At 40.6% G+C, this 12,469-nt stretch overlaps 1 protein-coding gene across 2 annotated transcripts; it reads right to left on the bottom strand.

Annotated features, from left to right (window-relative positions):
* Window positions 1-119: 119 nt before the first annotated feature.
* Window positions 120-9,247, bottom strand: slc2a3b (solute carrier family 2 member 3b). 2 transcript variants are annotated; one of them, XM_006802918.2, is made up of 12 exons: window positions 9,039-9,247; window positions 8,535-8,603; window positions 8,282-8,397; window positions 5,816-5,920; window positions 5,142-5,302; window positions 4,795-5,035; window positions 4,279-4,441; window positions 3,904-4,091; window positions 2,768-2,872; window positions 2,571-2,672; window positions 2,272-2,475; window positions 120-2,160 (listed from the first exon to the last, which is right to left on the bottom strand). In XM_006802918.2, the coding sequence occupies exons 3-12, from the start codon at window positions 8,303-8,305 to the stop codon at window positions 1,909-1,911; spliced, it is 1,545 nt and encodes a 514-aa protein (XP_006802981.2). In that variant the 5' UTR covers window positions 8,306-8,397; window positions 8,535-8,603; window positions 9,039-9,247; the 3' UTR covers window positions 120-1,908. The 2 variants fall into 2 exon arrangements, with proteins under 2 accessions (XP_006802981.2, XP_087704375.1); XM_087848249.1 differs by lacking the exons at window positions 8,282-8,397; window positions 8,535-8,603; window positions 9,039-9,247 and adding an exon at window positions 8,101-8,242.
* Between the last annotated feature and the right edge of the window lie 3,222 nt (window positions 9,248-12,469).

Below are 12,469 nucleotides of genomic sequence, written 5' to 3'. Positions count from 1 at the left end.
TTTACGCTCATTAGTCAGGCTGCGCTTTTCCCTTGAAACATGTAAAACTTTTTCTTCTTGGTTTCTCTAAGCCAAGTGTCTCGCACGAAGGTCATCTCTAAGTCTGACACACGCTCAACTTAGCTAATTGCTTCTGTTTATTTACACAAACAAAAGAGCAAAATATACATATTAAAAATGTGAAAACTGCAAAGCAACACAACTGCATCTGATACAGTGACACTAGGAGTGCAGAGTGCAAGAAAAATCAAGGTGGAAGTAACAGGTTTCACAGGACAAGTGAAAACCGCACACCTCTCGAGCACATGCGACACATTTACATGTAGCAGGCGCAAACAGTATGCGCAATCATTATTCAGTAGTCTGACTGCCAAAGTGCTAACATAACCCTGCTAAGCTCATCAGTTTGTGCACACCCAGAAGAAGATGCTGCTCTGCAAACACCGACACATCATGTGCTGCAGCAGCTGATCAGTGTGCAGCAACTGGAGCCTTTACAATACATACACATCATTTCAAACAGTTAGAAACAAATGCAAACAACGACTCTTCGGTTCTAAAATAAATACAATTCACGTAGTGTTTTTTTTTTAAATTCAACATCGTCAAGCGTGTGTAATGACCTGTTTTGACTGAGATGTGCATTTAGTTATCAGTAGTCCGCAATGTGCTTTTACACATCCCTCAAATGAGGTAACAGTTTCACACTAGCAAATGCTTTAAAACACTGCTTTAAAACTGTATTTTATTTTACAACCTACTTTGCAATAGCTGCTTCTCTCAAATGCTCTACAGATGTGGAAAGAGTTTCAAGTACAGTGGTGGATAAATATCCTTTCTGTGCTGTAACAATTAGGAGCTATAAACGTACACATTTGGCCACCTGAGTTTCTAAAATCCAATCTGAGCTGTAAACACCAGCATTTTTTTTTCTCGTTCTACTTTGTACCCTGCAGTGAAATCTGCAAACTAAAGAGGTAAGCTTTTGTTTTTTTGAGAAGCCTTAAAGAGGCTTTGTTCAGGCTTGGCGGTGCTAGACTACATCTCTCTCGTCCTCATACAAATATTACATTTGATGCAGACGGCTCCGGCTTACAGAACTCGCCTTGTTTTATTTATTTCTCGGCACAAACGCTGTCGCATCCAAACAGCGGACAAGCAGAGACATCCTCTGCTGTCAGGGTATTTGGTGCTACTGCTGGATGAAAGGAAGTCTTTGTTTTCTACATGCATAAATATATTTATTCAAAATCTATATGGACCTGAAGTGGAGAGGAACTGCTGCTAAACCCCCCTCAGTGCTTTTTTTCTGCCTCAAGGCAGGCAACAAGGCATTTCAGAGAGGACAGCAAGTCAATCTTTTCTTTTTTGCGGGTCAAACAACCGAACTCCAAATCCGTCTTTTCAAGCTTGACCTCAATACATAAACCCCCAAATCCTGCAACCTTTTAACACTGTTGGTAGCTGAAGACCTCACACAGAACATATGCTGATCCTCTTATAAGGTAAAAAAGGATGGGAGCTGGCACTGGAAATGTCAACAAACCTTAAATACTGGTAATTCATTTAAGTGTAGACCGTGTTTAAAGCAGGATTAAAGAGGAATTCTGTCCATTAATTAAGCATTTCTAGCTGGGATGGATCTTTAAAAACACGCTTTCATTTTTTTTAAAAAGGCACTTTAAAAGCACACATATAAAATACCAAAACCTATTTTTTGCATTAGTACACTGAAATGGCTTCTTCCAAACACACACCTTTCATTATTTCTGACTTATGCAATATAACTTAATATATAAATATAAAATAGTATATATAATAATAGAACTTTTACACTAGCTATGTGCAAGGCCCATGTTTGTCTGCTTTGTTTTGCACCAAATCTTCCTTCGTATCTTCAACAGTTTTTCATTTTGCTTCTGAAGGAAGATTCACCATGGGAACTTTTTCTGTGGGGGACATCGGTGCAGGCTCTTTGTTTTCAACCACAACTGCCTCAGGCACCGGGGAATGGGAGGGTTTTTCCACCCTGGCGGCAAATCCCTGTGCAATGTCGTCAAAGGTCCTCCCTTTTGTCTCAGGAACTCGCAGGTAGGTGAAGATGAAGAACAGGATGAGGAGGACCATGAAGATGATGAAGACGTAAGGGCCACAAATTTCCTGGGAAAATCAGAGGGACGTTTGTTATGAGACAAACTGGAAGACGACTAATATTTGTACATGTGTGTGCATGTGAACATTTTCTGCAGGGATGATAAATGTGAAAAATACCTCCAGTCTAGGGAAACCCAGCCCCACCAGGAAGTTGGCAGTCCAGTTTGAGAAACCAGAGACGGCCATGGCTGCAGGTCGGGGCCCCTGGGAGAAGAGCTCAGCCACGATGAACCAGGGGATGGGACCTGGACCCATCTCAAAACTGGCAACAAAGCCAAACACAGCCACAATTGCCAGATAACTTAGAGATGGGGTGGTCTTCTGCTCAGAGAAAGAAACAGACAGCATGAGGAAAAGATGTAAATGCAGCAGCAATAGGCTGGCTTCTCATTTTTATTTTACAATGACGAACTCACCACTAAGGATAGGGAGATGGTCATGATCAGGGCGCAGATGGCCATTCCAGCCAGTCCAATCAGGTGCAACGTCCTGCGTCCCGCCCGTTCAACCAGGAAGAGCTGGAGTTCAAAGAAACACAATTATCAACTGACATTCAACATAATATTTAACCTGCACTAAATTAACTAAACCACCTGCGCACTCAGACACTTACAGAGACAACAGTAAACACTGTGTTGACGACTCCAGCGCCGATGGTGGCGTAGATGGGCTCAGATACACCAGCATTACTAAAGATGCCTGTGGAGTAGTAAAAGACCTGAAAGAGGAAATGAAGGAAAAGTCAGTTAATATTGATTCTGATTAATAAAAAGTGCTCAGAACATGATTTGACTGCACATACATCAGTTTGTTTGAGATTTTTGGCAGATCAAAAAAAAAAAAAAAAAAACAGTTGAAGTTGATGCTGCAGATTTGGAGCAAGACTTGCATTTGAGTCTAGCAACATGAAAAGAAGTGAAACAATGTGAACACCTAATTAATACTATCAAATTTAGGGTATTTTTCTTTTCCATCACAACAAGACTAACAGAAAGTTTTGTCATTTTTTTTATCATATTGTAAGTTTTTGTAATTATGTGTTTATTTACTCATACATTTCTGTTTATTTTCTATTACACTCATCACTAACCCCTGATATATTATCTGATTCTCTTGTAACAAAATTCTCCTTTATGCTCAGCAGCTACAGTAGTCACACAGTGGCTTTAATAGTTTCTTTCCTCCTGCTGAGGCTGGAAACAAGGTTGCTGAGAGCGGTGAAAGTGCAAGGATACAGTGCAGAGTTGAGGGGAAATTCTCCCCGTGTGGTCATTTGACTATAAAAAATCTGATAAATGCACGTTTTGGAACGGTTACACAAAAAACAATACACGTAGCAGAGTGTAAAACTGCACCAGCCTCTTTCTGGTGAGTGATATGGGTTATGTTGCAGCCTTTAGCTCCAGGCTCCTTCACAGTGATTGTCAGGTCAGACACAGCAGCTGCTAATGAATTTAGTCAGCCCGGTTACATGACCTTATTAACAAAATAGCTATTAAATACCACTGTGCTTATCTTCTTCCAATCAGCCTCAAATTATTCAACTCAATCTAACATTGCCTGAAGCCAAGAAGCACATCTTCTTACGTGCTTGTCAAAAACATTTGTGCAATTTCAATGAATGCTCCTTTAAGCATTCGTGGCTAACGTTAAACATTGCTTTTCTCACATTACACTTTCCCCCAGTTTGACATGTGCTAATTATATCCCTATCATGTCGCTGTATTATAGGATGTGACGTCTACTCACAGCGTTGATGCCAGACAGCTGCTGGGAGAGCTGCAGGATAATAGCGATAATGATTGGCTGGCGATAGTTTGGCGAGCGGAACAGTTCTAAGATGGTCACTTTCTTTTCCATGGCCATCTTCATCCCTTCTTCCTTCATCTCTTGAATGTCATCATCCACGTCTTCAGTGCCACGCAGACGCACCAGAGCTACAAAAAGTAAAATAGATCAAAGAAATAGGAGGAGGAGGTAAGTATAAGTAAGAAAAAAGCAGCTCGGAGCGTTATATAACAAAGTAAAGTTTCCCACACATCATTAAAAATCAGTCAGAGTCGGTGTCACTAACCCGACGTTGCCAACTTGGTTTGTAAGTATGCAGACTGACTTAAGACTGACCTTTTCTAGCCTCCTCTTCTTGTTTGAGAACAATGAAGAGGTAGCGAGGGCTTTCAGGGCAAAAGGGCAGCATGATTGTCTGCAGTACTGCAGGCAGGATAGTCAGAGCGAGCAGGAGAGGCCACAGAGTGTCTGAGCCCAGCAAAAACTCCAGACCAAAGATCTGAGGAACACACAGCAAAAATAATGAGAGAATGAGGTGCATAAAATTGACCCATTTGAGTCAATTTACTCCTTGTATATGAAATTCTTCTCTTTCAGCTATGAGTACACAAACACACACACACACACAGGTACGTGCAGAAAAGTGTGAGCTCTCCAGTGTTTTTAGCTACACTGCCTTTTATCAGAGCAGTGTCTGTTTCTTCTTTCATTATACACACTGTTACGCACGGCTTATAAAACATGATGTGCTTCGTTTATTTATGCTCATCTTAATTTCGGTACCTGTCGAGAGTAAATGTGGCCTTCTATAAAAAGGAAAAGATTATTATGTCGGTTTGCGTGTTTGTGTACCTGTGCCACCAGGATGCCAATAACTACACCCAGCTGGTGCAGCGTGCCGAAGGCTCCGCGGACAGCGGTGGGAGAGATCTCGCCCACGTACATGGGCGTCAGACCCGTGCATAGACCGCAGAACACGCCGATGATGAACCGGCCAATTATGACCATCTCAAAAGATTGACTCAGAGTCGCCAGTCCCATCATACCGCCACCCAGTAGAGCCAGGATGTTGTTCATCAGCATGGACTTTCGCCTGGTAGTAAGACACAAAAACAGAAGTGAAATCAGAGTCTGTATCACACTCTCAGTAGTAGATCGTTTGGTCGCGCCACCACAGTGTTTATCTTTGATTTTCTCACCTGCCAAATTTGTTAACCACTGCTCCAACAGAGAAGGACCCGATCATGCCTCCCACGCTAAAGATGGCCACAGCAAAACTCCACACCAGAGTAACTGTCTGTGACTGAAAAGGCTCCCCGTATCGGCTCTGAGACACATTAGTGAAAAATGTCCGCAGTTTCTGAAAAGACAAACAAAAAAAGGTTGGCGTGTTAAGATTACTGATGTTTCATGAAATAATAATAAAGTCTACCAGATGTAGTGGCACTTAGGGGGTGTTTTTAACTCTTCCACATGGGGGCAGTATAACTTTTACCATCCTCATGAGAGCATACAAATGAGAGCAGACATGTAGGTCAGGGGCATCCAACTCCAGGCCTCAAGGGCCGGTGTCCTGCAGGTTTTAGACATCACCCTGGGTCAACACACCTTAATTAAATGATAATCGTGTAACTAACAATACGATAACTTATCGTAAGGCTGGTGTTTCGATTCCTGGTTGCTCCAGTCTGCATGCCAAGGTATTCTTGGGCAATCCCTAGTTGCTCACAATTTTTAATAAGAGTGTGAAAGTTACATAGAAAGCACTTAGAAAAAAAGTGCTTGTATGAATGTGTGTGAATGGGTTAATGTGACATGTTATCATTTTTGAAAACGTAGGAAAAACTGTGCATGAACTCAATCAATCACACACCTTCTCGGGTGCATTGATGACGCCGGTGTTGTAGCCAAATTGTAGGGAGCCGATGACTGCTGTTGAAACGCAGTAGAGAAGGTAAGGTGTCAACTTCTTCTTGGGCTGTTGAAAGAGGAGAAAACAGAGTTATTATCTATTGCCACAATAAATTGGAGATCAAGCCTCTCTCCAATCAGCCCCTCAGTTTGAATGTCCTCTTCTGGGCTCTACAAAGCTTTCGTTGTTTACAGTCACACTGGTAATTACAAACAATGAGCCTTTCTCCATCTGTTCTCGCTTCTTGTTTTCGCATCGCTGCATTAGTAACTGTAGGCCCGCTGCAATGCAACAAAGCACCATGATTTGTGGCTCTGAGGTATTTCCCTGATAAGTAGCTAAAGACACCCTGAGAGACTAAGTCTGAATCCTATTGTGAGTGTTTGCTCCTGCTTGTTTCAGAATTAAAATGGGCTTAGCGCATACTAACAAGGTAATACACCTCACATTAATCCCTTACACTGGCACGGTTTGCTTGAGGAGTGACATTTCCAATATGTAAAGTCATTCCGCTAAGGAGAACTGAGGTTTAAATGACGCCAAACTTCAGTCATGCTGCGTGTGGGCAGCATAAAGAGAAAATGTGACTCTCAATCCAAGTTTTGGTTTGACTAACCTAATGATTACATCCTTACAGATTGTTACATAACAATCTCTAAGAACTGTTGCAAAAGCTTTCCTTCATGTCTCTGATCTAATGAGCAAAGGCTAATGTCCAAACAGGCTCATTAATGAAAGGAAATCCATGTTAATCAAGTTTAATCCATCTAGTTTCAAAATCTGCTGCTTATGCAACATTAACTCGACTAAGCAGCATCCGTGAAACATTCATCAGATGGATTAGGAGCCTGTTTTGTACAGTTTGTCAAGTCAAAAACAGACACTTTTAGAAACATTCCTGCGAAGATAAGCACACAGACTTGTCCATTTATCGTACATGATATCACAGTCTGGACAGATAAAACATCTTGAAAGTTTTTGAGAACAGAGTGCCTCAATATTAGCAACATTCTGACTTCGAAACAGCTGCTCACAGAGTGCCTCAAACAAGCTGCCCATTTTTGCATGTGGTTAAGCCTTTTTTCAAATGCTACATTTTTACAGGAAACCAAATGCCTGTACTATGACCAAAACAGGAAAATGCTGGTGCAATGTAGCTATCTTAAACTGCCACATGGCTCAGAATGAAAAAGTACTTTATAGCACTCATATCCAGTGCGCTGTAGTTATCAGAAAATATCTCATGGCTCAGAATGAAACCGCATGCAAGAGGAACTGATGAACCAAATAAAGACAGAGGGCTGATAAGTGAAAATATTTCATTGCATTACATATCTTACAACCATAACGCATCTGACTCTGGGTTGTATCGACTTGTCCCGAGGCATGCGGTTGTACAGTCATGCATTCACATGTTTGTTTATGCATGTGCCATTTGTAGGTTACTAGTAACATCAGCAGCCAAGCCCACAGTGTTGCTCAATATCTATTTTTATTTAATGACTTTGGAGTAGAATTTGCATAGTAGTCCAACTTTGATTTGCAACTAAGGATTCGGCTAAAAGAAAAAAAGAAAGCATCAGTCTGCAGCTGCTTGAACTCGGCCTTCTGAACTCGACTCTTAAATTCTTGTCTTACTGCTGACTGATTTTTCCTCTCACATTAATAATTTAGTAATAAAATATTAATAAGTGCATGCAGTTAGACTAGAATGAAGCCTGTCTTAAAATAATAATAAAAATCGGAAAGCAGAATTCAGCTTCCACATTCATACTATCTTGCAATTGTCTGCCCCTCCAAGATTATGTAAAGAAAAAAGTTAAGAAATAACCAAGAAAATGAAGTAACTGCAAGAAACGTCTTACAAAAGAGAAACCGCAGCAATGCTTTGCAAAATGCTAAGTTCAGAGGTAGCAGGGAAGCAGGTGCATGAAGCTCATTTATATGAGCAATAACACTAACTCCTCTGTGCTGCACGCATCAAAACATTGTGCCATTGTTATAAGAAGGTTTGCAGTCAAACTGCTATGCCCTCATCCCACCTCTCTCCAAGGCAGGACGCAATAAAAACAAGGAACTATGACATGCTCAAGTTCAGACTTGCCAGCCAACAGTCTCGACTCCCAATCACACTCTCTTACTCATGCCCTGAAGTGCTCAACTCTCATCCGCCACTCCTGCTTTTGCCAACATGGAAAAATACAGAAAACCAGCAGGTCTATTGTGTAAGGCTCACTCTGACTTGCCTCACATAAACTCATCCTTTGGTGGTTTTTGGTAGTGAAACTCAGCATCCGTTCCAGCGTAACGCATGTGGCTCATCGTCAAAAAGGTTCAAATTGATTTCTGATAATGAAAATGAATTCCAATGAAAACAATACCAGCGACACTTATACAAGAGCATAAGCGAAAGGCTATGATGTTCACCTTGTCATCATCCAGATGCTGCATCCTGATCTCTTCTGTTTGATGTTCACAGAAAGGACAGCGAGAGTCTCAATTCTTTATGCGCACACCTGTGTGCAAGCAGTCAGCAGGAAAACCTGAAAAACAATGAGCAAAGCAAACACACACATTAACATATTTTGATCAAAATCCAGAATCAGACAATCTTTATGGATCTTGAGGTTTACAAAGAAAAGAAGCCTCTTATATATATTAAGAGCTATAAAGTACGTACCCCTAATGGATTCTGTTAAGGGAAAGTCTATGCGCAGGCAGTTGAGACACTTCTCGGCACTGTGTGAATCTGTCAGTTGTGATGGAGAATGCGTTAGAGCAATGACAGTAAGCCCCTCCCTCTATTTTTCTGTTCACCCTCCACATGTTCGCTCCCCAGTTTTAAAGTTATAAAGAGTGAAAAAAGTGATATAACCTCATCTTTCCCAATTAAATTACTGCCCTGCCTTATTTCCTATCCATATAAAGCACAAAATAACGCATCAGTGACGTCTACAGAGAGCATAATAATAACGCATGTGGTGCGATGGAGCCGGAAATGATGCTGAACTGATGCCCGGATTAAAGTTTAAAAATGCTTTACACCCAACAGGTTATTTTAACACTTTTATACGAGCAGTATCACTAAAGAATATAACAATTAAGTCCAAGCAAAGTACATCTCTTTACAGAACTAAATGACATAAATGAATCAGCAAAGCAAGTTTAAAAATTAAAGTTTTACCGCTTTGTTGGGTTTGTGCCAGCCTCTGTGTATCCAGTTTATAATAAAGCTCGTGTCTACACCTCTTATTAAGTCCTTCAAAATTAAGTCCGCCTTCCTATCGGGGTGTGTTTTAAAGAAACCTAGACGTGCTTGGCGGCACGTTGCCCTGTCTTACTCATTCTTGACGAAAGCACACGATGCGTAAAGTTTCCGATCTGGGCCGATCACTTGTTAGGAAATGGCACAGCCAAGCTTCCGCTCAGCTGCAGAGAGAGAGAAAGGGGTGGATGTGCTCCTGGCCGCGTGCGGAGCGGAGTGATGGGCGAGCCAACGGTGAAAAGAGGCTCTGTGCTGGTTCGGTCGGCCGCCCACCGAAAACAAAAGGCAGTGTGCCCAGAACTCGGATACAAAGCCCGGTCATGCAGAAATCATGAGACCGGCTCAGTGGGTGGTTAACAAGAACCACCGTATTATGGATACGCCACTGGTCCCCCCAAATCCACCCGTAATTCTTCATCAGCTTTAATCTTTACAGTCCATCAAATCTCAGTCTGGAATTTAGCAAATTCTCTAGAAAACCTCTCACGCATCCTGGTTTCTTTTGTTTTGATAATTTAGATTTGGTGTGTCTTAATTACATCACCAAGTGCTTCCACTGCCCCTGGTATTGATTGGTTCAAATGTTTAGGATCAAAATACTTTAAAGTACCTAAATTAAAAGGAACTGAATTATCATATACATCTAACTATCTGATCTTAACTAATTACATTACTTTAATAATTTTTTTCCCCTGGAGTCTGTCACAAGGTAAACAGAGAGAGACAGACAACTACTCACTCTCACATTCACACCTATGATCAATTTAGAATCACCAGTTAATCAAACCCTGCTAACTGCATGTCTCTGGACTTTGGGAGGAAGCCAAAGCGAAACCTTACATTTGTTGGTGTCACTGTACAATAACAACATAGTTCAGTAAAAGTTATATAACAACGCTAGTCTACTGTCATTGTAAGAATGACATTGAGATTGAGCACGTAGAAATAAAATAGCACTAGTTGTGGAAGAGACACCAGAGGAGGTCGGTGCCACCCTATACCCCAATTATGGATACGCCACTGGTCCTTTTCTTTCTTTCTTTCTTAAGAACAAAAAATTCAATATATTATTACAAACAGTCCAAATTAAAGTCACCTCAAAGGTCAGTTTGAGGTGATGAGGTAGTTTTAGTGAAAGGTAAAATTTTATTGTGTTAGCTACCACCTGCAGTGGTTTCTGATAATTACCAAAACAAACAATGAAGTAAGTTTTAAACAATGTCTCCAAAGCTTTCTGACAGTCAGTTTATTTTAAGATTATGAACTCATGCCTGTGGTTCTTATGAAGCCATTACACACTGTTTAAGAATTGAGGAAATCCTGGATTGCATGAGAACACTATTATTCACACAGGCCAGACCCAAAAAAGGACTTAAACATGAGTTATGTTTTAACATTTTTTTTTTTTTCATTTGCAAAATACCTTAAAGCCAATAAGTTTAATGGGCATCAGTGTTTTGGAGATCCGTCCTCCAACACTAAGCTGTGATATAGTTTTCTCGACTTTGACTTGTGGCGTCACTTCAGTTGTGACAGCCTACAGAGGAATCACAACTACTGATCTCGAAATAAGTAAACGCTAAAACAGGAAGTTAAAATGGCAACGTGCAGATATTCAGGTTCAAGTCTTTCAGTGCCTTAAGGGCTTGTAAAAATACTGTTTGTGCTTCTAAAACCACACCTGCCAGCATCTCTTCTTCTGCTGGTTCAATTAGTAAGGAAAAGCTGCAGCATCTTCTCTAGTAATTTAGTCTGAGTGAGCAAATTATAAAACATCTGAGCAACCAGATGAGTGATAGTGAAGAAGGAAACAATGAAAGGCTCGCTCAGCCTGACTCGCTATCACAGATTTGAGAAGAGATACCGTTCATAATGCTAACTTACAATAATTTCCTGGAAATTTGTCTAATCCATCTTAAATCAACCCTTTGCGCTAACACTTTGTAAATGACCTCATTAATACTTTGTAAAGTGTTTTGTAAACTTATGAGTGGCTATTATATTGTTGGAGCTTGGACCCAGTGGATGCTTTTATTCTGAAAGTCACAGAGCGACAAGGTGCCGTAAATCAAGTGGCATAAACCATATAGCAGAAGCGCGAGTTTTAATGCACAGAGAGTAGTGATGGGATTTCCGGCTCTTTTTAGAGAACCGGCTCTTTCGGCTCCGAACCGGCTCTTCAGCTTGTTTTGTTGCTTTAATTAATTTATTATTAACAATTATATAAAATTATGCACAAAAGGAATTACTAATGTAAAAAAAAGTGGTTTTATTTATATATGTTTATATATAAATATATGAGGTGGCCCCTAGAGACAAAGCATGTACAAATTCCAAAGCACATTTCTAGCGTTAACTGAACTTCCAAAACAGAGCTACCTAGATCACTTAAATTACACAATTGAAAGCATATGTGTATTGTTTGTGTATTTATACACAAGCACTCATATATATTCAAATAATTTTAAAAAAAAAATGTTCATTTACCTGTTACTACCACACACCAAATCAGGTCGTTGGTACTTGCTGGCTTGTGTAGCCACTAGGTAACAAAAGCTCAACACTGCGCCCTAGCATCCTGGCACACTTCTGTTGTGTTTTGTACGTGTTTTGGAGTTTGTACGTGCTTTGTCTCTAGGGGCCATCGTAAATCTACTTTTATTTATTCACTCCACATAAAATGTAATAAATAAATCATATATTACAAAAACCAACTATTCACAGTTCAGCTTTTAACTATTTAAAATTTCAGCTTTTTCCTTTTAAACAAATTTAAAGTGAAACAACACAAAACACTGCAAATCACAACACAATTAAATATAAATTAAAATATGAAAACAAAAAGAACATGCTTATTCTCTGTCATATGGGCCTGCATGAATAAACTTTCTGAATCCTTTATCATCTGCAACTGAAAATAGTTGTGGATGATTACTATACCTTTCTAATGTGAAGTTGTCCCTGGCTCTCTTTCTCTGTCTCTCCCTCCTCTGTTCCTGTGCTACTGCAAGTGTAACTACCGCCCCTTCCCCTCTTTCCAGCGCAAAGCACAGGGCTCGCGTGAGGAGTGAAGCGGAAAAAAAGTGCGAGAGAGAGGGTGAGAGAAAAAAAGAAAGAAAAAACCCACAGCTCGCAATAAGGAGCCGGCTCGCGTCGTTCACGTCAAAGAACCGGCTCTAAGAGCCATTTCGTTCGCGACCGACACATAGTAGAGAGAAGGTGTGCTCTATGGTTAATGGACGGGAATGGGAAAAAGAATGGCTATTAAGGTGCAACACTGAGTTGAAAGCAGTTTCTTAGCACCTGGTTGATGAGGGAACAAGGTTTGTAACAAAGTTTGTCCTGTGGAT

Source organism: Neolamprologus brichardi, chromosome 11 (assembly GCF_056152115.1).
Source record: "Neolamprologus brichardi isolate AB-2024 chromosome 11, ASM5615211v1, whole genome shotgun sequence".
Lineage (NCBI taxonomy): Eukaryota > Metazoa > Chordata > Actinopteri > Cichliformes > Cichlidae > Neolamprologus > Neolamprologus brichardi.
The sequence above is the reverse complement of the archived record's forward strand: the minus strand, read 5'-3'. Positions and strand labels throughout refer to the sequence as shown.

Coding starts and splice junctions, on each gene's coding strand:
- slc2a3b (XM_087848249.1), bottom strand. CDS start 8,148: ATGCTGAGTTTCACTACCAAAAACCACCAAAGGATGAGTTTATGTGAG. Junction 5,921..8,100: donor AAAGGATGAGTTTATGTGAG/GCAAGTCAGAGT, acceptor CTCTTTCAACAG/CCCAAGAAGAAGTTGACACC. Junction 5,303..5,815: donor TCATCAATGCACCCGAGAAG/GTGTGTGATTGA, acceptor TTGTCTTTTCAG/AAACTGCGGACATTTTTCAC.